Source organism: Paroedura picta, chromosome 12 (genome assembly GCF_049243985.1).
Source record: "Paroedura picta isolate Pp20150507F chromosome 12, Ppicta_v3.0, whole genome shotgun sequence".
Lineage (NCBI taxonomy): Eukaryota > Metazoa > Chordata > Lepidosauria > Squamata > Gekkonidae > Paroedura > Paroedura picta.
In genome coordinates, this window is record NC_135380.1 from 21,019,134 (window position 1) to 21,042,874 (window position 23,741).

Sequence of the window (23,741 nt, forward strand, 5' to 3'; positions counted from 1 at the left end):
ACCCAGGAAATGTAGCAATGGAAGATTGTATAGGGGCTTTACCCAATCTCTCTTGGGCTTCCTTCAAATAATCATGGGTACATAAATATATTCAGGTGGGTGTTGGTGTGCAGCACCAGAAAAATGTTTGAGTCCAGTGGCACCTTTAAAGATAAAAGATAAAAGCTTTCATGTGTCTACTTCTTCAGATCTAATAAAACAGTGTTTCCTCAACCATACATATAGGTACATAGGGTTGTGCACTTCGGTGTCCGAAGCAGCCATTCCAGGCCGAAGCAGCCAGCGCCACTGCGGGGGAGGGGTGGTGCTGGCGCACCAGTTGGCGCACAAACGCAGTCGCAGAGCTCTGCACCTGCGTCCAGGCACCGGATTGCACGCCACCACTGTGCCTCCCCTCACCCCTCCGCGCCACACACAACCCTAGAGTGGGCAGGGAAGTTAATTGCCAGGAAGATTTATCTAGAGTTCAGATAGATAATTAACTAGACAATTATAGCTGCGACAGAATTGAGGTAGTTATCAGGATCTTGCGAATGGTCATCAATCAACATACAAATACAGAAGTTCAAGTTCAGTGTATAGACTCAGGGTCAATGAGTTAAACTCTGGGTGTCAACAGGGACTGAGAGACTAGTTGTACACTCCATCCATTACATTTGAAACAGCTTTCCTTAAATGTTACATCTAATCTAAGTAGGGTTAATAAGAACAAAGATTTATAGGTAACCAGGCAATAAACACAGCTAAGATTGGAGCAGCACATTTGGCAAGGAATTTAAATTGGCATACAGATGACAAAGGACTGAACAACAGATGTGGGAACTGCGTGTGAGTCCAGTACCCCCACAAAAAAACCCAAAGTTAATTTCTGGGTATAAGTGACGTCTGAGTGACTTAGCATGTGTAGTGAGATAAAAAGCTGATGTCCCTGTTAAGTCCAGAAGGGTCCACTGTCCTGAGGATTGTAGTAACTTGCAATTCATCAATGTCCTGTTCCAGTCAGTTTCTGAAATCCCTTATACATCTTGAATAAAACTTTATTGGTTGTAAAGGTGCCATTGGACTCAAACTTTGTTCTCATGGGTATATATTTCAACATAAAACTGTCCCCGTTACAGAAAGAATACACATGCAATTATATGTAACCTCTTTTTGGAACCAGTTAACTATAGTTAATTAGTATAAAACCAAGGCTCTTCATTAAACTGTTTGGGATTTTACTGGGTAATTATCAGAAAGCTTTCTCTGTAGAAGAGTACAAAAAGAGTAGTCTTTGAAACTCATCATTGCATGTGGTCCCCCCCCTCCCCAGTTTTTACAATTACTTGGTTTGCCACAAAATTACATGGCAGAGACAATAGCTTCTCCTGTCATCTTGGATTTTCAAAGGATCTGCTTATACGAAGCCTTTGATCATACTCAATGTCCTTAACATACTGGAGATACTAGTTCCTCATCCATCCTAGTTGCCATTAAGTGATGCCGTCCTTCATCCTAAAACATTAATGTGAAAGTGGCCATTGGGCTTCAAGACCAAGACTTTGCTCAGCTTGTATGGGAACAGTGAAAGGAAAGAAGACAAAGCAGTGCCTGTTTGCTATATAAAGAGAGAAAATGGGTTTCACACACACTGGCATCGGCCAATGGTCAAAAAGATTTATCTAGAGGCCAAAGCAAGGAATTTGCAAATTGAGCCATTATTTAATGCTAACCCTCATTCACAACGTAATGTATCAATACCTTTCTAGCTGGCACTCTTCCCATGTCTTTTTTCCAAATGACAACATCAGGAAAAGTACTGTGGCCAAACAGTATCCGCAATTTAATCATTAGACTCTCAAAAAAAGCAAGGCTTGAAATCTGGCATTGAAGTACAAAGCCCATACCATCACACTTCAAGACAGGCAATGAAAGCAAAGAAGTAAAACAAAAAAAACGACATGCTATTCCATGAAGTTTCACTACTCTGCCCCAATCAATCCTACAAGACGGAACAAAGCTTCTCCCACCAATCAGCTGGGCCAAATGTCACCTGTCACTAGTGGCACTTCTATTGAGAACCAACAGAAATCAAAGAGATGGGGTAATGGTAGGGTATCTGTTTTTGGCATCTCCTATTAAAAGAACCTGGGAGCAGGCGAAGTGAATGGTCAGGTCACTGCTTCTGACCTCAGAGAGCTGCTCCCGGTCAGATACATTGGTCTCCAATCTTTTTCAGCTCTGGTTATCTTTGAAATTCTGACATAGCATGGTGGACACAGTTGCAAAATGGCTGCCTAAGAAAGTGACCACAGTCACAAAATGGCTGCCACAGCTTACCTTCAGTCACAGTAATGATCCTTGTGTTATGGTGGTAGCAGCTCCCATAGCAACATTTTTAAATATCTGAGTAGCCAATCAAATCTCTGAAGACCAATCAGAAGCCTTGTTAGGCAAGAACCCTAACTGGTCCTGCCCACTTTCTAAAAACATGTGGCAACCAAGAAAAGTGTTGGCAGGAGCCATAGCGTCCACAGGCACCACACTGGGGACTAGACTAGGGTTGCCAAGCTCCCTCTGACCTCTGGTAGTGGATGGTGGGGTAGGGTTGCCAGATCCAGGTTGAGAAACTCCTGGAGATTTAGAGGTGGAGCCTGGGGAGGGCAGGGATCTCAAGGGGGTCAAATGCTACAGAGTCCACCCTCCAAACCATCTGTTTTCTTCAGCTCACCTCCAGATGTAGTCTGGAGATGAGCTGTAATTCCGAAGGATCCTCAAGTCCCACCTGGAGTCTGGCATGTTAGGGACCTGCAGTAGACAAGTGAGACAGTTGGGGGGAAAGAATTAATATCCTTGTTTTTAAATTACACATCCTCCCCAATGCCTTTCACAGCTATCTGTGCCATCAGTGGCACAGCTAAATTATGGTGACTCTGTAAGGTCTGAGGGCAAGAAATGAACAGAGGTGGCTTCCCATTGCCTGCTTCAGCAAGTACTAGCCCATCCAAGTACTAGCCAGGGCAAACACTGCTTTCCTTTCAAGATCTGAGAAGAACAAATTGGGGAGATATCGTAACTAAGTTATTCTTTCTTTTTTCCTTTTCTATCTATATAAAAATACAAAGTTATAATAAAAAAATAAAAAGAGAAGAACAAATTGCATTTTTTTAATATTGTGATGTGAGGTAGGACATGTGTATAAGGTGATTGTCTTAATATTTCCTCTGCTAGTTCCAACAAGCTAGTGGTCCCTGGCCCCAAGGAAGTGTGTCTGGCTTCAACCAGGGCCCTTGCTTCATGGAAAGAGCTCATGGAGGAGATCAGGACCCTGCCGCAGCTGTCCCAATTCCGCAGGGCCTGCAAGACGGAGCTCTTACACCAAGCATTTAGTTGGTGCCAGTGATCTTAACATCATATGGGCTGCCCCTGGACCCCCCCTATGAACAACTGTCCTGATGGCTATAACAGAAGCTGACGGTGAAGTCAAGATGTTGTGATGTGATTTTAATACCATGGCTTCTATTGTTTTAAAGTTTTTAGTATTTATGTTTTATATACACATGGGAATTATTTGTTGTCCAACGCTCAGAGCTATAAGGGAAGGGTGGTATATACATTAAATATTGGGCTTGATGGATCCATGGTTCCAGTGTAAGGCATCCTCATGTGCATTCAAGCTATCTGCATCACAGTGCTTTGAAAAACCACACAGAATCATGCCAGTGAAAACCATTTACCAATAAGAAGGAAAACGGCTCCGGAAACAGTATGGAACAGTTCCCGTCGAATAACTAACTTTATTGCAGAGCACTTTCATTTTAAAATAAGGAAAACATGCTGTTTAAAGCAACCTGCTGTTTGTATACAGGGTGCGGCTTTTAGTCTTAGCCCGCAAAGGGCAGTGGACTGTGTTTGAATTTAATCCATCAAGTGCGTGAAACGAGGTCAAAGGTACAGAGCCGTGTATGATTCACACAGTAGCAAACGAGCAATCCCTGGAATAATTAAGACAAAGATGGAGCTCATAATTCCTTTGTCACGCTTTTTATGTTGACTTCTGAAGGAGCTGGGCAGAAGCAGTCCTATGATGGTCCTACCCAGAAACCCTTCCCATAAACTGAATCCCGAACCGACCAACCTGTGGGTTGACAGGATAACGTTGTCACCATTACTATTGGAACAGTTATATGGAAATGTTACTGGAATTATTGCTAGTTATGAAAACCACTGTCACTATTGTGTTCTACTTGATGTTACTGAATTTTACTGTACTAATCTATATGTTCTATGTAAACCACCCTGAGCTGCAAGGGAGGGCAGTATATAAATCTAATAAATAAGATGAAGTAGACGTCTCCAGGAATGGAGTTGGGGGTACTGTGAAGGATGGATTAGCAGATGGACAATGTTCATTTACAAGGTGCACTCTACCAGGAACTTCTGCTCAAATTCCAATTAGAATAGTAATATAATCACTTTATATGTATATTCTGTCCTTCCCATTTGGCTCAGGGCAGGTAGCAAGTTAGTTGTAAGAGCTTTATGTAGGAAAACTTCCTGGTAGACTGCTCCAGTATTTACTGTGTGTGTGTGTGGGGGGGTACTATTTCCGCTAAAGACACAATATTTTTTTGTACTTCCCATCCCAAGGTTTATACTTAGCTATTCTGAAGCCTCAGTCATGGAGTAGCACCTTTCAAAGTTCTGTTTATGGATTCTCCAGTCTAGAGATGAAGGGAGAACGTTAGCACAAATTTCCTCCCGATAAGCCATGAAGCTGACATCGGCGGGCACAGAATTCGATTTGGTGACTCAGTCCACATGGCTGGCTTTCTTCATGAACACAGCAGTATCTTGGGAAATGAAATCTGCAGCTCCACACTCCCTTTCAAGCACCACAATGGGAAAAGTTACATAAAGTGTTGGCTATGAATAGGTGGAATAAATGGGGTGGGGTGTGGAGTAGTAACCAATAGAACATGTTTTACTTGAACAATGTATTATGTAGTAGTGTACCTAGCCTAGGTGGCAACTTGGATGAGTAATGTTGAATAACCCCCCCCCCCCTATTTGTTTTTGTTTTTTTGCCACCAAGTCACAGTTGACTTATGGTGAAACCAGTTTTTTCAAGGAAAGAAATGTTTGGCAGTGATTTGCTTGGCCCAGCGTAATATAGTAGTTCATGGTGGTTCAGAGCTGCAGCTTCTCATCTGGAGAACCAAGTCTGATTCCTCACTCTTCCACATGCAGCCAGCAGGCTGACTTTGGGCCAGTCACAGTTCTCTCAGGACTGTTCTCACACAGCAGTTCTGTCAGAGCTGTCTCCTTCCCATCTACCTCACAGGGTGTTTGTTGTGAGGAGAGGAAGGGAAGGTAGTCAAAAGCAGGGTATAAAAACCCACTGTCATCACTTCTGAGATCTGACAAGATCAGGCTAGACTAAAGCTATCAAGTCAGAGTCCCTCCACTATCTGGCAAAATTATTTTCAGTAATGACAATGAAATAATGGCCAGAAAACAGATTCAGGTGGGTTACCTAGTTGCTTTGAAGCAGCAGAATAAAGTTTGGTCTTAAAGGTGCCACTGGACCCAACCTTTGTTTCAACAGCCAGAAGAGAGACAGTGAAAAAAATTATTTTACTTAACTTTATACACACACAAATAATTATGCCAGTTTTTTAAAAAACACATAACCAGCTAGCAGCCAAAACATCAGTCATGGCCACCTGCTAGAGCTCCAATGACTCTAGCAATCCAAAAGGATTGACAAAAAAGTGACAAAAAAAGAAAAATTCCTTGGATAATTATGGCCAGGGGATAACAAAATCTTAAAAGTCTACTTCCTGGCAACAGAACAGTTTAACAGGGTAGACGCTGGAACATGGACTTTACAAGAAAGATAATATGGTAGGAAATCTAATCATTTAGGGAAAGCTCACTTCTGGCAGTAATGAGTCTGGCACATCATAAACCAGAGTTGATCAGAGGTTTCGGAGGGAATTCAGGAACAATTGGTCCCAGTGCAAGAAAAAACTTCCGAAGCTTGCTATAAATATTTTTTTAATAACCCAAGACATTGGAGTAATGGTAGGAAAAACATTCAAATCATTGTCAGCTTCAGTGAGAGATATCTCTCACAAAGACCACACTTCAAGAGGAATGCACTAAAGAACCACTCTTGTAATGCTAACCTTCAATTCAGAGGTCTAATTAAGTCAGAAAAGCAGAGTCACTTAAGTATCATTTGTAGGGCTTTAACACTAGCTGTTCTGGGCCTCAGATGGTCTCCATCGAAGGTTGCCAGGTTCCCCCAGTCACTGGCAGGGCGATGGGGTAGGATTGCCAGTATCAGGTTGGGAAATTCCTGGAGATTTTGGGTAAATCCAGGGAAGGGCAGAGACCTTAGTGAGGTACACCACAACAGGAAGAGCTCCAACTAAAAAAAACAAGCCCAAAGATACCAGGAAATAGTGATAAGCCAAGTGATGCTTGGGCTAAATTTATTCTGAAAAACCACAAAAAATATTAATCTGGTCAGATAAGGAAGGTCGATGAGTTACGACCAGCTACTCTATCATTATAATTCAGAATGTAAGTTCAGATATACACTGAAAGTAACCTCCTTTCAAGATGTTACAACTTCTCTTAGAGCAGTGGATATTTGTCATCAGTAGGGACACTGAACTAGATTGCCAATCCTGTATAGTATATGTAAACTGTGTCTCAGAACTACATGGCCAGCTTGGAACTTTAAAAAGAGCTAAATTTTCCCTATAACAGACACCCTGGGAAAGCTCTAACAGAATTGCTATGAGAACAACACAATCAGGACTGTGACTAGCTCAAGGTCACTCAGCTGGCATGTGCAGGAGTGGGGAATAAACCTGGTTCTCCAGGTTAGAGTCTACTACTCTTAACCATTATACCACGCTGACTCTTGGATAGTCAGCCTTCAAAGCTGCCAATCTCCCTCTCTCCTGGCCAGTTTGCCTTTAAAATGCATATTGGAACGTCAACCTTCCAACTGGGCAAACATGAGTTGAGAGAGAACCACTGACAGGGACCACTGTGGCACTGTAGGTGACTGTGGGGAAAACAAACTCTTAGTGAGAAGTGAGAAGAGATTGAGTCAAGAAGCATCTTCTCTTTACGTTTGGTTCTTTAATGGGCCTTCTTAAGAAGAGGTCCCAATGTGCAGTGTTCCACAGAACAAGCAGGCAGCTGAACCCGATACTTTGCTTCTTCCATGGAACTGAGACACTCACAAGCAGACTCACAAGTTGGTCAGTTCTGACCTGTGATTTTCTTCAGGTACAGTGAAGCTTGCACACAAAAAGTTTAGAAGTTAGTCATATGACACTTTTCTCTTCCCTTTCCTCTCCCCACAACAGACACCCTGTGAGGTCGGTGAGCCTGAGAGAGCCCTGATATCACTGCTCAGTCAGAACAGCTTTATCAGTGAGCCCAAGGTCACCCAAGCTGGCTGCATGTGGTGGAGGAGTGGGGAATCAAACCTAGCTCGCCAGAGCACTCCTAGTCACAAGGCTTGAATGTGCTCTGCTGGGGCAGATGTGTTCATTGCACAAGAGAGCGCTTTCTCCCAGAAGCTGGCCTTCAAGTACACTGCTTGACCTGAGCGGGCTTTTGGGGTTAACTGGAGGCAGATCTGGCACATGGCTATATGTGCCTCACCCCAAACAGAAAGGGAAGAGCAGGTGTTCAACTGAGTGAGTCATTTTTTTTTACCAGACTGGGTACATTTTTGAATAAAGCCTTCTGTGACACTGCCCAAGTGAGGGAGAGGGCCTAGGAACAAAGAAAATTTGCAAAAAAAATAATCTCACAATATCCAAAAAGATATCCTCGCAATGTGGTTCCAAAAAAGGACTGAGGGAAAGGGGAGAGCCCTTCTCTGCAGAGCACAGGACTGTTAGGTGGGGAAACTGCCTCTAATGAGCTCTACAGGGGTGAGACTAACTTGGAAGGGTAAAAAAATATATATACAATAGCTGCAAGAGAGCCTCCAGTGGCTAGACTGTGCAAATGCAGTCCCAATGTGTACCTGCACGGGTGATTGAAAATGAATTCTTGCTTCTCATCCGCTGTCAGTTATCACCCTGATTTCAGGCTCCCATGAGAGATTTGAGTTTCCTCTTGATCAAAATGCATGATATAATCATTGCTTCTGAAGCAGCATACACCCCCAATCAAGGTCTGAGGAAATTCACTGATGCTATTCTGAAGTCTCTAGAAAATTTCAAAGAGAATAACTTCATTCTTGGAGGAGACTGAAATGTTGGTATCAACTCTCTATGGAGAGAAACCCCAACAAAGCTGCAAAACCCTCTCCCCTAGAGTTTAAAGTTAATTATCAGTCTGCTAGATGCAAGGTGACTGCCTAATCCCATAGCTCAGTGCCCATCTGGCAGCTGAGGGGGAATGGGGAGGGCATGGTCCACCCACACACCCTTCCCCCTTCTGCTGTTTTGGATTGTGCCTGGCATGCTGGTACCATGTCTGCCTAGGGAGGTGCTCCAGCTATCAGGGTTAAGGTGATTGGGTGAGAGTCAGTCAGAGGCTTTGCATGTTGTCAAAAGGACCCAGCACTTTTTATGTGGTATGATTATTATTTTAGATGCAAATCAGATGATGCGGGTGTTGGAAGAAAAAAACCCTTCTTTGCTGCTATCTCTGCTTACTCATAGGTCTCCAAATGAGCTTTACGGTATTACAGTATATTTTCCATCATCATTGCTCTAGTTATCCCTCTACCCATACCATCAAGCTCCCTGGTAAACCAGAGGTATTCTCCCTGAGGATAAGATGTTGAGCAACTGCAATTCTAGGCCCCAACAAAAGCAGCTATACAAGTACCATCAATGTTCTCAAAATCCCCAAGAACATTCTGAAATCCAGTAGGATCTATTATTCTCCACCATCCTAAAAAGCTCAAATTGTTCTTAGGTCAGCCTTCCTGGCAGACTGGGCAAACGTATTAACACAGAGCTTTGGCAAGTGTGGGCAAAGTCCACATGAAATATGCCACAACTAGGAAATAAAATTGGATAAAGCACTATCAGTAGAACATTAGAAGTTTAATGTTGACAGAAGGTAAATTATTAACCTAACTAGCAAATTTAACTTCATGATGAATCCCTGTATTCTAGACACCAACACTGAAGAAATTATCTCGTTCCTGGAAGTCTTTCAGACAAGAGAGGCTCTGCCTTTTCAAGGAACCAGCTTCTGGACTAATGCACCCTGGGCACCCAAGCTTTCCATAATGACAAATATTTCTCTCAACCTGAGGGCATGTCCTTCCATCTCAGTTATCCATGTTTCAATTACATGGGGCTGGGCGTAATGAATGCTTGAAAGCTCCATAGCCTTCCTCACATGGATCCATTATGCACGGGGGGAATAACGCACATTCGGGGTGGAATGGCAGCGACTAAATCACCGATAACGCACGGTGCCGGCTGTAACCAGCCGCAGCTTCGGTGCATGCCGCCGAAAAAGCCATGTTAGCGAAACGCAGAAGAAAGCGCAGCTTCCGGGTGGCTGGGGCGCAACCAGAAGCGGAGCCTGGATCACCACGTGCATAATTGGTTACTCTGGGTTTTGCCACTGTTGCGCCCCGTCCTGTGCATAACCGGTGTGCATCGCGTCTTCCCCCTCCGCGTTTTCCATGTGACCCGAAATCGCCGGTTCAGCGGCCATGCATAATGGGCCATGTTCATCTAGTCATGCTGCCTTCAGTATTCACCTTTCTTAGTCTCCTGGGCCAGAGGAAGAGGGTCAGTTTTGCTTTGCTATGGAGCCAACTCTTCCTCCTAGTCAACTGGCCCTGACCAAGTCACAGAAGTATTTATGCATGCTCACAATTCAGGAGGGCTCATGTTAGACATGTGCTGATATCATCTCCTGTCAGCTTGAGAATCAGCTTGCTACAACACCTGGGATTACCTCTAGAGCTTCCCTGTTGCACAATCCCATCCATTAGGCCAGTGGTCCCCAACTTGCGGGCCGCGGCCCGGGGCTGCAGCTCCCTCTTCCCACCCCCCCCAAAGCGAGAAGCTCGCCAGGGCGCGAGCAAATCGGCCGCCGAAGCAGCCAATTAGCTCACGGCCCGGCAAGCTTCTTCTTTCGGGGGGGGGGGGGGAAGAGAAGCTTGCCGAGCCACAAGCTAATCGGCCGCTTTGGCGGCCCGGAGGGGCCAGAAGAGGGAGCCGCGGCCGCCGGTATGGCGGCGGCGCAAACACGCATGGGGTTTGAGCAGGGGCTGCCACACGTGCGCAGGGCCCGGGCCGCCCTCTCCCGCCACTCTGGAGCAGCGGTCCGCGGCAACCGGAAGGTTGCGGACTGCTGCATTAGGCATTCTGCTACAGAACCTGCCCTTTAAACCCAAAACAAACCCCAGCATTTTCAAACATTCAAATCTAAATCACAATATGAAAGTATAAATTATCATGACCTGCCACAGTATTTGAGCATTGGGCAGATCAGGACGGGAACAGGCAGCGCGTTTACCCACCCTAGCAGGGGTGCAACTTACCATTGTGCCCCAAGCTAGGAATTTGGGTGTGACCATTGATGCCTCCCTGACTATGGAGGCTCAGGTCAAGAGAGTAGCAGGACAGGCATTTTTCTACCTTCGCCAGGCCCGGCTACTAGCGCCCTACCTGTCCCCTGACCACAGTGATCCATGCGACAGTCACCTCCAGAATAGATTTCTGTAACTCGCTCTACGCAGGCCTACCCTTGTCCCTGACTTGGAAATTACAGCTGGCGCAAAATGCAGCTGCGAGGGTCCTCAATGGAACATCTTGGAGGGTCCACATCCAGCTGGTGCTGAGGCAGCTGCATTGGCTGCCAATTGCTGCCCGGATCCGGTTCAAGGTTTTGGTTTTAACCTTCAAGGCCATACACGGGTTCGGACCCACATACCTGAGGGACCACCTACCGCTCTATGCCCCCCCCCGCAGGGCCTTACGCTCTGCGGGTGAGAACCTGTTGGTCGTCCCTGGCCCGAAGGAAGCGCGCCTAGCCTCGACCAGGGCCAGGGCTTTTTCAGTCCTGGCCCCTACCTGGTGGAATGAGCTCCCGGGTGATCTGCGGGCCCTGCGAGATTTGTCAGTTTTCCGCAGGGGCCTGTAAAACGGAGCTCTTCCACCAGGTCTATGGTTGAGGCTGGGGTCAGCGAATAAGGGACATCGCTCCCCCCCCTAGGAGTTGGAGTGTACGCTACTCCCCTATCCTTTCCTCTTCACCTCTTTAATAATTGGGGGAGGGATGGGATTTTTAGCCGCCATGTTAGTAGATTGCTGTTTTAATGGGAATTTTAATGGGATTAGTTGTTGTGACCCGCCTCAGCCTGTCAGGAGAGGTGGGAAATAAATCTAATAACAATAACAACAACAACAAGAAGTTGTGAGCCATTTAAACTTTTTCCTTCTGCCATTTCCCTCATTTTGAATCTATAGCACTATGATAACTTCTTTGGTTATTTTTAGTAAGATGTATGTTACTATTTTTAGTAAGATGTATGTTGAAAGAAAAAGCAGCCCTGTGTATGTGTGCATGAAGAGAATACTGTCTAAGGTCAAGAATGTGGTGCAGGGAAAAGTTTTTAAAATCATTTCTCTTAAATAAATCCAGGCTTTCCATGCTTATTTACCAATGAAAAGAAAACAGGGTTGCACTTACCTGTAACTGATATTCAAGTGGCTTCTGTGCAGGCACACATGGGAACTGCAATATAGTAGGCCTACCACGGATAGGAGCTAGCGAGCTATTTAAAGTCATTAGACTCCCAGGAGAGTGGCTTCTGTGCAAGCACACATCCCTCCCTCCTTCGCTGCTGTGGGCGGTCTTAATTGTATTGGTTTAGCTCACTGTGGCAATTCAGGAAAATTGAGGGAGGAGCACTGGCCCCTCCGAGATCACGTGACTTTTGAGCAGGAAAGTCATTCTCCTCCTTCAGGAGGAGAGGGGTAGCACTCCTGGGAGTCTAATGACTTTAAATAGCTTGCTAGCTCCTCTATGGTAGGCCTGCTATATCACAGATCCCATGTGTGCCTGCACTGAAGCCACGAAGATGAACTTATATCCATAACATATGTGGAGCTGGGTTTGAAACTGGATCCTATAAAATCATAGATTCAGGTGGGCAGCTGTGCTGGTCTGAAGGAACAGAAACAAGTATGAGTCCAGTGGCACCTTTAAGACCAATGAAGTTTTATCCAAGGTATAAGCTTTCATGTACACCTGAAGAAGTATGCTTGCACACAAAAGCTTATGTCTTGAATAAAATTTCGTTATGTCTTAAAGATGCCACTGCACTCAAACTTACTTCTCCTACAAAACTGTTTCCCCTTTCCAGGAAAGCCAATATTGTACTGTTGGGTAGGGAGAGAAGTATGTGTCTGGACTAATACCTACCAGAAGCAGGAAGAACTTTTACCTGCAGAGCACCATTCTTAAGGCCCAGGATTGTTACAATTTGCCACCTAACATTTTGGCATTGTGCTGCTGACCCCTGCTGTGACAAGTGTATATAGCAGCTACTGAAAACTTGGATGATACTAATTTGTATTTTATTTAGGTGAACGTATAGCCATTCCGGATCAACAGAGACAATGGGTTTGATTAAGCAGTAATGTCCATTGATGAAACAGACTGCTGCCAGTGGAATGGGATTCTTAATTCTACCTTCTACAGACCCAAAAAGTCTCTTAGATGCTGCTCCCAGGGGATCCTCAGGAATATCATAAGGGGCAGATTGGGGTTTGCAGAAATCTGGGGTTAGTGGAAATTTATCTACTATTCCAATCATCTGTTCATATTCAGTCCTTGGTAAAACAACTTACTTTTGTCCAATGCATCCTTTGCTTTTGATATTTAAACACATGATAAAACAGAATTTATAACATCAATTCAAAAATGGCAATGCAGAAACAAAGCATAAAAACAAGGCGCTGCTGTGGCTAGCGACCAATACTATATACAGTAAACAGCTATGCATCATAAAGTATGGCTCAGAAAAGTAAGAAGTTTGGTTTTATTCCAACCTATCAGTAACTCTCAAGATAGTGGGGGCGGGGAGGGAGTTTGGTTTTATTGCAACTTAGCAGTAACTAATAGTTTCAACAAAAAAAAGGAAAAGAGAAAGTTTCTTTTTAAAGAACATGATGGTTACAGCCATTTAAAAATCCTTAAGTAATTCTAACAAAATAAAATATATTTTCTGCAGCAGGGAGGTGTTTGTACAGGGTTTCAGTCTTGCAGCCATCACTTAAAACATGCCACTAGTTTGATCCTGGATTTGAAGAGAGGGGGAAGAGACGACCTGTATCAACTAAACATATACAGACTATTCAACTTGGACCTATCTAAAATTTCAATTTTACCACATAGAAATGTTACCAGGAGTTTGCCATTGCCGCGAAGTGAGGTTTCCTGTTCTTCTTAAACTGCAAAGTTATGAAACTGAAAAATCTTTGTGCATTTATTTCCAAATAAAACTTAGGATTGCATAGTCCACATTTATTGCTGATGGTCAAAGGCCAAGTGTGTGCTACCTATCAGCTACAAGCATGGGATAATTCAGAAGCGCTCGCTTTCATATCCCATGAGGAACTGCCTCTCCGAGATTCCTGGCAGTCTGGATGGAGCAGCTATAGGAAAAAGAGTTTCTCACAGAGCTCAATATCTGGCTCATGGTGCAGAACTTGGCCTGAGAGAAAGGCCAATTTATGAGCATACTTGCATGGAGCTGGCACTCTGATAGTACCTGGCCAATTCCAGTACATGTGGCAAAGCTTGAAAGTCAACCTGTTAAAAAGAAGAAGGGAAAAAAGAATTCCTTATTCAAATGCCCACTCCCATAGTTCTAGGCCTTGTTTTCCAGTTGAACTTGGAATGTAAGGGAATCTTTTTTCTCTGATTGGGGCTTGACATTTAATCACTGTATTTCACATTCATAGAGCACATACTCTAGGTGTTGTCCAAGAGGAACAAGGCAAAGTTAGGGCAGGAAACGGAGGGGGGGTACAACTTTGCTGTACTCTTAAATGAAAACCAAAGAACTGCTATTATTTTGATATAACAGGGTTGCACTTACCTGTAACTGTTGCTCTTTGAGTGGTCTTCTGTGCAGTCACACATGGGATCTGTGCCTTCACAGAGCCTGCCACGGAGAAGAATTCTAGAAGCTCCTAAGACTGCTCACCCCTCCCCTCACAGAGGGTGACTTTCCCACCCAAAGTCATGTGATATGGGAGGGGTTAGCACTCTCCTCTCAGTTCTCCTTCCCAATGTGGGAATGCACAACAAGACGGCTGATGAAACACAGATCCAATGTGGGACTGCACAGAAGCCACGAAATTGAACTTGCTGCAGCAGTTCAGGTTTCATGATAGTCATAACGCCGTCTGCTTTACTACAAGGTTAAAGGATTTTATGGCCCTAACAATAGCTGCTCTATGGTCACCAAAAAGTCACCAGGTGTGGAGATCTCCATAGTATACACAGGCACATGCAAAGTGTTCACAACCAAAGCCCAGCCTTCCCAGATATTTCTACCAGTTATCTATTCTTCCTTGGAATTGCTCCATGAGGATTCCAACAAAACAGCTTTCTGCATATTTATTACATTTAAAATAACCCGAATTCTGGGTTTTTCCATTTTGAATGCAGGTCACACACAACCATAATTATAACATTCTAAAAATATATAAAACACACTCACCTCTGCAAATGATCAGGACTGAGGTTGGCAGTATTTATTACACAGACATAATGAGTAGGAATGCCACAACCTTGTCGAGCATGGTGAGCAATCAAGAAAAAATCGATCCTAGGTTTTTTTCCCCAAAGACAAGAGAATACTGTTAATAGCACCCTTGCCTGATGCATGCTGATTCTTTTTCCTTCACAAAGGGTATCAGAAATCAATTTACTAATGTGAATTCCCTACAAACCTCTGTATCTCAAGAGGCCATTTTATAACTGTGGACATACACCTGCAGATTCCAACTGAATGCTTCTATAAAGTGGTCAAGTTTTGGAGTAATGCTCCTCTAGACTGGAGAGGATAATCGGCTGGGGTCTACAAGGTCCCTTCCTTTCAATGCACTTTTCCAGAATACCAGATTTTAACAAAAAAGATGGTGTAAAGATACACAAGTCTCTCCTTCAATTACAGTTCTGATGTTAGAACTGAAAAGAATGTAACAAGCAAGTACAGTAAAAATACTCATGAACTAAAATTATTCTGTTCTCAGGACTTTTGTATCTTGAACAGTGTCCTGTGATCACTTAATGATCTCCACTTTATCCTACTACTTCTGAACACCTCCTGCCAATTGAAATTGTCCATGTATTTCCTACATCTTCTTCCTTCCCAACTAGTCCTCTAAGATCAACGAAATAAGAGGACGATGTGAACAAAATGAGCTTATACCAGCCAGAATAATTTACCATAATGCAGAATTTTTAGCCAAGAGCTCTCAGAACTGTAAGCAAGCTTACTGAAAACTTTACAGAAAAAAGCAACACAGCAAGCAGTTCTGAGCAGAGTAATCTCACTCACCAGTTTCTATTGGTGACAGTGTGATCTACCACTGTGCCTGGAGGAGGAGTTGTGAAGTGATCAGTGGCTGCTGAGTAGATGTTGGTACTGATTTTCTTCTGGACCACAAACACCACCATTTTAGGATCATAATTCTCAAAAGCTTCAAAGCATTTCTGCAACTGAGGAACTTCATAGCCTTCAACCATTTTCAGCTGGCCCTCCGAAACCCCATCTCTGTACACCACTATTTTCTCAGGAAGGCAGTGGTTGACCTTTGAGAGATGACAAATATACAAGAACAAAAGAAACTGTAAAGTATCTGGATAACTCTGCCTATTTTCTCTAGAAAATATATGTGAGTTTTGTAAACAGATCCTCTCTTGCATACACACACACCTTTATATCACATGTTTTATAAGAAACCCATGCCAAAAAAATTCCTCTCCTCAACAAGACTTTTCAGATAATGAAAATATAGTTTGTAACCAGAGCGAACAACAGAAAGAATACTCAACTGCATTACAGATGGCAGAGAAATTACGAAGAATGAGGACTGAGTGAAGGCCTGAAGATCTGGCAAGGAGAACCAAGCCCTCACCGAAATTAGAGGCTCAACAGAACACAAAGAATCAAAGGAGAAGGAGAAGAAGAAAATTTCAAGGTAGCAGATACTGGTGTCACTATTGTTCAATATCTTAGAGAGACAGATTTCATTAAACAAAATTTCTGATGATGGAGGAACAGCACATTTGAAAGCGAAGAGGGGAACCAGAGCAGAGATAGACAGAAAGAGGAGTGTAATGGTGGGGGAAGCACAATCTAGGCTTTGGAAGGGATGATATCAAGAGGAAACAGTCCATAAATTAATCCAATAAATTGGAAGGTGTAGGAATGCCAGAAATACTGCATGGGGCAACAAAGAAAATTATTTCTTTCCCCTTCCCTGTTTAACCTACCTCTCCAAATTGTCTTGTAATCAGTGTTCCTGTACTAAACTGTTAGAATGATCCCAGCAACTCAATGCTAGAGCAGATGTACCAGCTACAGAACACCGAGTCGTTGAGAACCATGCCTCCTCCAATTTTTTTTTTGAAAAATAAAGCTAACCTTATTTTACTTTAGTATTTTAGTGGATATGTAATTAAGAACTGCTTTTCCAGAGGGCCTACATCTTGGTGTGAAAGAAGCTTAATTAGGATAAGAAATTACAATATGGACCACACACCTCTCTGTAAGCTCCAGTCCCAGAAGAATCATTTATGTTTCCTCACCTCATGGAACTTCTGCAAGGCTGCCACCAAACAGACTTTCAGGCTATCTATAATTTCTTGATGAGGCATCTGGAATATAACTCTTGAGTACCACTTTGTCAAAGTGCTGATGGAAGAAAGAAAAAGATATTAGCTATGCTAATTCCATTGCAAAGCCTCATAAATCACGATTCATTCAAGCAGTACTATTGAAAGTTGGCAATTTCTCAGGAAAATATAATTTTTAGGAGCATGTTCCAGCAAATTTGACATATTATTTATATAACCACCTTCAGATGACAGTGGTTTATCAAACTGACTCAACTCGTAGTAGAAACATCGATTAAGATTTGGAATATTGTGACTGGGTTTTAATGGAGGTTTATTGAATTTTATTGTATGGATTTTCTTTTATGTTACCCGCCACAAGCCGATTTTTGAGAGTGGTGGGTTATAAATCCAATAAATAAATAATATAAAACAAAACTTTACTGAGAAAAGCAGGGGAGGAGCTCATCTGGAATAATCTTCATGACATACTATCCCTTTTACATTCGTCTTACCTCAAGAGTTGTCCCTCCTTTATTTCAAAGGGGACAAACAAGAACCAAAAACATTCCTTGTGCAACTGCCTCACACAACAGATTTATAAACAGCTAAGTTGGAAATGGAGAATTACTTAAGGGCTTTTTATTTATTTTGTCCTGCCTCTGAAGCTAGATGGGAAGTGTAATACTTTCCAGAAATCCTTCCTCCATTAACAGATAATTAAAAACTTGTAATTTTCTGAAACAAAACACACTTACTGGTTGATGCTTGCTACAAAACCAACCACAGAGCGCTTTCCTCTGCTAGGGTCATGATACACATCCATTCCAATCACCATCAATTGTTTCTGGAAAGCAGAAACAAGCTGTTTCTAATAAAATAATTATTACTCTCAAGCACAGTTCAAGTTTGACCAGGAGCAAGCATAGCAATCAAAGTACTTAAGCTGTAAAATCTCTGTATCATCTGTATCTATTACAGAATGTCTGAAGAAGAAATGTTACTAATTGCATAAGTAATTAATTACCCCCACTTTGTGGTTTAACTTAAGGAGGGATAGTCTTTTCCAAAAGGTGCATGCCTTTTTACAGCACTACTGACACAGCAACAAGTTATGCTATTTTTCATGAAATGGGGATATTATTTAGCGAAATATCATTTTCAGTGATACAGCCATGGGTACAGTTTTCAACACTGAAGTGTAAGAAATATACAATGGGGACAAATTGGAGAACAAGTTTGCATGGTCAAGTGCATCAACTTTTAGGGAATAAGCCTCTTGGACTAGTATTTGGTGACTTACCAAAGGGATGTCTACACCCCAGAGTTCTCCTCCCAGTTTGCAGTTGATCTGTAGCAGAACCTTCTGTGCTATGCTCCTAAGTTTGTTAGGCTGGGCTGTAATCGTTCGAGCATTAATAACCTGCAGTGAAAGTCAAAATATTTTTAGCTATCACCCCATGTCCTCATATTGCATATTAATTCAATTTTAGTACACCTATAAGATAGGAAAAATGATGTCCATATTTTTACAGGCATTCCAGGAAATTTAGCCTGCAATTAAAGTTGTTCAAGGTAGCCTTGCGAGTCCCAATGACACTAGGCATTAAAGCACATGTGAAACTGCTTTGTGTTAAGTCAAACTATTGTTCCAGCCAGCCAAGTACTACCTAGGGCCTAGGCCAACTACCAGCAGCTCATAATAGCCTCAGGCAGAGATTTTATTTCTACCCAATTACCAAAGGTAAAAGAGCAAGTATTGAACCTCTTTGCAAAATACAAGCTGCAACACTGATATCTAGGTCTTCATCACCTTCTATACACTATGCAAAGGACCTATTCTATTTCTAAACATTTAATTGGTAAAAAACCCTCACCTGTAGCTGACGTGTCTTGAATCATTTAGGTTTTGGAGTGTTGTAGAGTTCATAGCCAGGAATTAGTGTCAAAAGCCCCCTCCCTCAAGAGGAGAGTGAATCTATGCATGCCTTGAGAGAAGGATCGAGCACCTTCCTATTCATTTCCTTAATCTAATGTCCCCCTCAATAATAAAGGCCAAACACAGTCACCAACTAGGAAGAAGAGCAAGTTGTGTGATTGCACAGATAACCATTCAAAGACCATCAGTACAAAAGAGCAAAAGCCCAGTCTTTTAAGTTGTTACTGGACTCTTGCTCTTTTCTACTGCAGCAGACAGACTAACAAAACTACCCATTTTGATCTATCAAAGAGCATCTGTTACACATGAATAGCCTGGAACTGGCAACCATTTTTAGACAGCAAACTAGAAACCCATGGCTGAGAGGGACTCTACTCTCAACACACTTGGAATTGATAAAGTATAATGTGCTACCAGTGCTTGCTTCAGTTTCTTGGGTGGAAAACCAGTCCTGCATGCTGAGAAAAGTGGTACTGGTTACAGCTATACAGCATGCATACCAGGGAATGCAATGAAGACTCATCTTTTGGATAGACTAAGGTGAGTAGCCAAGTTTGAAGCAAAAGAACAAAGTTTGAGTCCAGTAGCACTTGGAGTGACCAACAAAATTTAATTTTGAATAGAAGCTTTTGTGTGCTTATACCCAGAATTAAATTTTGTTGGTCTTAAAAGTGCCACTGTACTCAAACTTTGTTCATCTTTTGAATGTTTGTGTTGCACCATACTCTGTCATGAGAGGTAATGCCTGAATCTGGGTAGCTGGGGGGAAACCACTACTACTACTACAACAGAACTTTTAGAATCAGTTTATTGCTCTCTTATGCTACTCTCCAAGAACAAAAGTGTTACAAATGAGAGCCAAAAATGCTCCATGAGGCACTCTGAGCAGATTCTCAGAAATAAGACATAAAGGGAATCATGGAAACAAAGTATAGCCAGGGGTAGCCAAACTGTGGCTCTCCATATGTTCATGAACTACAGTTTCCATGAGATGTAGCCAATTGGCTATGCTGGCAGGGGCTCTTGGGAATTGTAGTCCATGAATATCTGGAGAACCACAGTTTGACCACCCCTGGTGTAGACCATTTCTAAAAGCCATTTGTAAATGGCATCCATCCATTCACTGACAGAATGAAGCCCAAATTAAATGGGACACCAAGTGTGCCTGAACCATTTATCTGGGCCTTGTGCCCCCTTCCGGTGCCCTGAGCTTTTGCCGGAGGACTCTGGATGTACAGAGTTTCAGACTATGTTCTCTGATAAGGAGATTCTGGGCACTGGTTCCTGGTTAGAAGCTATAGAAGGGTCCAATGCTACTTCTGCATGAAGAGTGCATGCACTTGAAAGCTCACGCTTTGAATAAATCTTTGCTGGTCTTAAAGGTGCTATTGGACCCATATTTCATTATCATACAAAACATGATAATGTTTGTATCCAGTTTTGTAATAACTAGCACAGAAAAAAGATCCCTTCCTGCTTTCTCAATAAGCAATGTAGTATGATGTCAAATGCGCAGGATGTTCTTAAGAGAAAATTACTATAGCCTGCACAGGCACTATATTTCAGACTGATCACACTGCAGGCACAACATAGGCCTTGGAATTGTCTCCAATCTTGTGTTTAGTGTATACATAGGACCCAAAGGTCTGAGTGTGTACTCAGAAAAGCCTCTGCATGCATCCTCAGGTCAAGTCAACTGTGTCTCACCTGAGAAGGCACTGGAGACTGTACACAGCATAGCTTTTTAATCGCCCCGTACAAGTCATCTCTGGTCCCAGTGATGATACAAACGACCAGCTGTATTGTACCCTTCAAAATAAAAGGTGTTTGGGAAGAGAGAACAAGTGGCTGGTTAAATTTATAATCATGATACTCCTATTAAGAATCAAATATTTGCACACTGAATGCTATCACCCTGGGAAACTGCAGAGTTGGTAATATCTAGAGCAGTGGTCCCAAAACTTTTTCAGGCCGGGGACCGGGGCGGGGGCACCCCCCTGCGACACGGTGCAGCGCTCAAGCCCCCCCCCCCAGCACAGCGAGGCTTGAGCGCTGCACCAGAGCCCGTGCCTCCCCCCCCCTGATTGTGGCCCGGTACCGAGGGCTCCATGGCCTGGTACCGGGTTGCGGCCCGGGGGTTGGGGAACATGGGTCTAGGGGATACAATTAAACATTACTGTAGTGCGGTGAGCTTTATACAGCTATTGTACAAAATTGGACCAAGGAAGACCCCCATTTGGGTTTTTCAATCACAGGCTCATTTCATGATACTCAGAACATCCCCAAATTAATTTTTCTACGGCTGTGCCAAGTAGTGCCACATGCAGAATTTCACTGTAAATTTCATATGGCTAAAATATTTCCCCAAACTATCAAACATTTACCTTCATATTTTTTCACTGCTAATCACTAGCCCTTTTGAATTGCTACTTTTCTAAGAGCCTTGCCTTTGTGATACCAGTCAACACAGGATCATGTGGCCTGTGTAATGACATCATGATACCCTATAGCCAGATCTGACTGCTTGATGAAGCATATTCACTGTGAGGATAAGTACTCCCTCTTTCTCTGACTGGACACTTTCACACCAAGAGTGGATAACTAGTCCATCAGTGAGCTCAGGTGAATTCCTGGCCAATTGTTTAGTGGCAACAGGATCCCTTGTGGGGGGGGGGGAAATCCATGAACGCTCAACACAGAGCTTTGCAACAAACCTTACAATAAGAATAATATGCAAGCCAAAATAATATGCAAAAAATATGCAATAATATGCAAAAAAAGTGTATAAGCTACTGAGGAAATGCTACAGACACAAGAGATACACAGAACCGTGTTTCCTAGTTTCAAGAATCATGCTAATTAAATTATGAATTTAGTCTTATACTCCAATTTAGGCCACAGCTAAGAAACTTCAGGACTCAAAACCCTGCTAGCCTACATACCTCAGCACTCAGTACTGATTTGATGGCTTTGGCGTACGACTCAATACGGTCATCCTTTAACTCTCTCCAAGCAGGTGGGGTTAACTGAATACCAAGAGGACCAGAGGTCTTCTGCAGCATGCTAACCAGATCACGTGCTTGATCTACTACCCGTTTTGGATAAAACAGGACCCAGAAATGAATTGGAACCTAAGAAAGGAACAGGAAAATCAACTTATTTTTTGAATAACAGATACAATCTCTTCAAGAACCACAAACTGCTAAAGATAATTAACCACTTCCAAACCCCACTACCACTATTGAGGGAGCAAAATTATTGTGCCCTTTTAAAAATATCCCATCGGTGTCAAAAATTAGATAACTGTCCACTCGTAATATAGAGTCAACTCCTTGTACTGAACCTACACTGACAATGCTTTGGTCTATAACCAGGTAACAAGATAAAACTGAATATACAATTTATCAAGTGTTTATAGTAAGTGAAGCTGAATGCTCACTAGAAACAGGGTACTCATTTACATATTCAAATACTTCCTTCACAGTATGATCACCATGAAAACTAATCACTGTTGCTAATGCTACAAAATCTAAAAACACATAGAAAATTGGGATCCTTCAGAGAAGAGAGGCAAAGGGAAGCACTGGGACTTCACTCTTCATATGTTCTTAAATGTTTAATAGAAAAAGCTGCATGAATTACTGTTCCATATCTATACCTCAAAATAAACTTACTGCAGATATGCAGGGTTCTCTGGTACACTCTTTGGTCCAGTTTAACTCCTCAGATGTAACAAAGGAATTATTCTTCAAGTTGATCCTTTCCATGGGAAGAACACGTCCTTTTGCCTAGAACAGCAGAGGACAACACACAAATAATAAAGCTATGGGCTTTATCATATGGCTCAACAGGGTTAAACTGCAAGCCTATTTTTAATGCTATTTCTCAGTCCCAACATTTGAAGCGATGAACACAAATGGGCCACTAAGAATGTCCCAAGCAGGTACAGCCCTTCAGAATGTGAACAGAAACAAAGAATGAATACAAAGGATGATCCTGTTTTTTTACAAGCTGTAGTCAAGTTCAAATCTTACAACCATATTAAAGGAATAGCTGATATGATTTAGATGTCCATAGAGTAAAATTGAACTCTGTTGGTCATAAGGTGCCACTGGACTCAAACTTTATTCTGTTGCTTCAGACCAACACAGCTATCCACCTGAACAATATAAGTTCTGCCACATGGGATGATAGCCAAAGAGATACTAATAACGTGTATTCCCGCCACATGGGTCAACCAAAACTTAAGTTTCTGACTTCAGCAAAGTTACCCTGATCACAAAGTTCCTTTCTTGATGCAATTACCTTACATATATCATTATCCAAATGAAGTCCCCACCGTGCCAGTTCATTGTGGGCCGCCTCGTTTGTCTCAATTCTGTTCAGGAGCCGACTCAGAGATATATAGTGTTGCTTAGGGCTCAAATTGATTTGCAGGCTAAGGTCCTAAAGTTTAACATGGCAGGAAAAAAATCATATCAAAGAGTACATTAGAAATATGTACTTCAAGAGTCTTCCCCCCCCTCCTCTTCCTTCAATGGATAAACTCAACCCTACACACACCATTCCATTTTAAGCTATTTAATGAAGCTATACGTTAGACTAGAAACTAATGTTCAACTCCAAGCCAAAGACACCTTATTTAGGCACTAAATAAGCAAGTAATTTTCTATGGTTAGAAATATGCAAGTTTCTTGACCACAAATTATCCTACACCACCTTCATAACTCTGAAATCTTTCTTCATCTTCTCAGGAATTCCAGTCAAGAAGGAAAGCTCTGGAAGCAGCAGGATTTCGCCCCTTTGCTGTTACAAGAAGAAAGAAAATTAGTATGCATGGCATACATAGGAATACTCCATCATCACTAGCTGGAGTCAGAAGCAAATACACTACAGAGAATTAGGCTATTCCCTGCATTCTGCAGGGGGTTGGACTAGATGACCCTGGTGG

General features: G+C 42.7%; 1 protein-coding gene across 8 annotated transcripts in view; it reads right to left on the reverse strand.

The window, feature by feature from the left end:
• Positions 1-12,860: 12,860 nt before the first annotated feature.
• PIWIL2 (piwi like RNA-mediated gene silencing 2) overlaps positions 12,861-23,741 on the reverse strand; it is a 44,969-nt gene continuing 34,088 nt past the window's right edge. For 7 of the 8 annotated variants that reach the window (XM_077306680.1, XM_077306679.1, XM_077306683.1 and 4 more), the window contains 11 exons: positions 23,510-23,596; positions 23,096-23,236; positions 22,465-22,578; positions 21,733-21,921; positions 20,498-20,599; positions 18,155-18,274; positions 17,610-17,698; positions 16,825-16,930; positions 15,572-15,825; positions 14,729-14,836; positions 12,861-13,812 (listed from right to left, as the gene is read on the reverse strand). In XM_077306680.1, coding sequence (XP_077162795.1) covers positions 13,656-13,812; positions 14,729-14,836; positions 15,572-15,825; positions 16,825-16,930; positions 17,610-17,698; positions 18,155-18,274; positions 20,498-20,599; positions 21,733-21,921; positions 22,465-22,578; positions 23,096-23,236; positions 23,510-23,596 — 1,467 coding nt within the window. In that variant the 3' untranslated portion in view covers positions 12,861-13,655. Of the gene's footprint in view, positions 13,813-14,728; positions 14,837-15,571; positions 15,826-16,778; positions 16,931-17,609; positions 17,699-18,154; positions 18,275-20,497; positions 20,600-21,732; positions 21,922-22,464; positions 22,579-23,095; positions 23,237-23,509; positions 23,597-23,741 lie in introns of those variants that run through there. The other variant, XM_077306685.1, reaches the window with a different exon arrangement.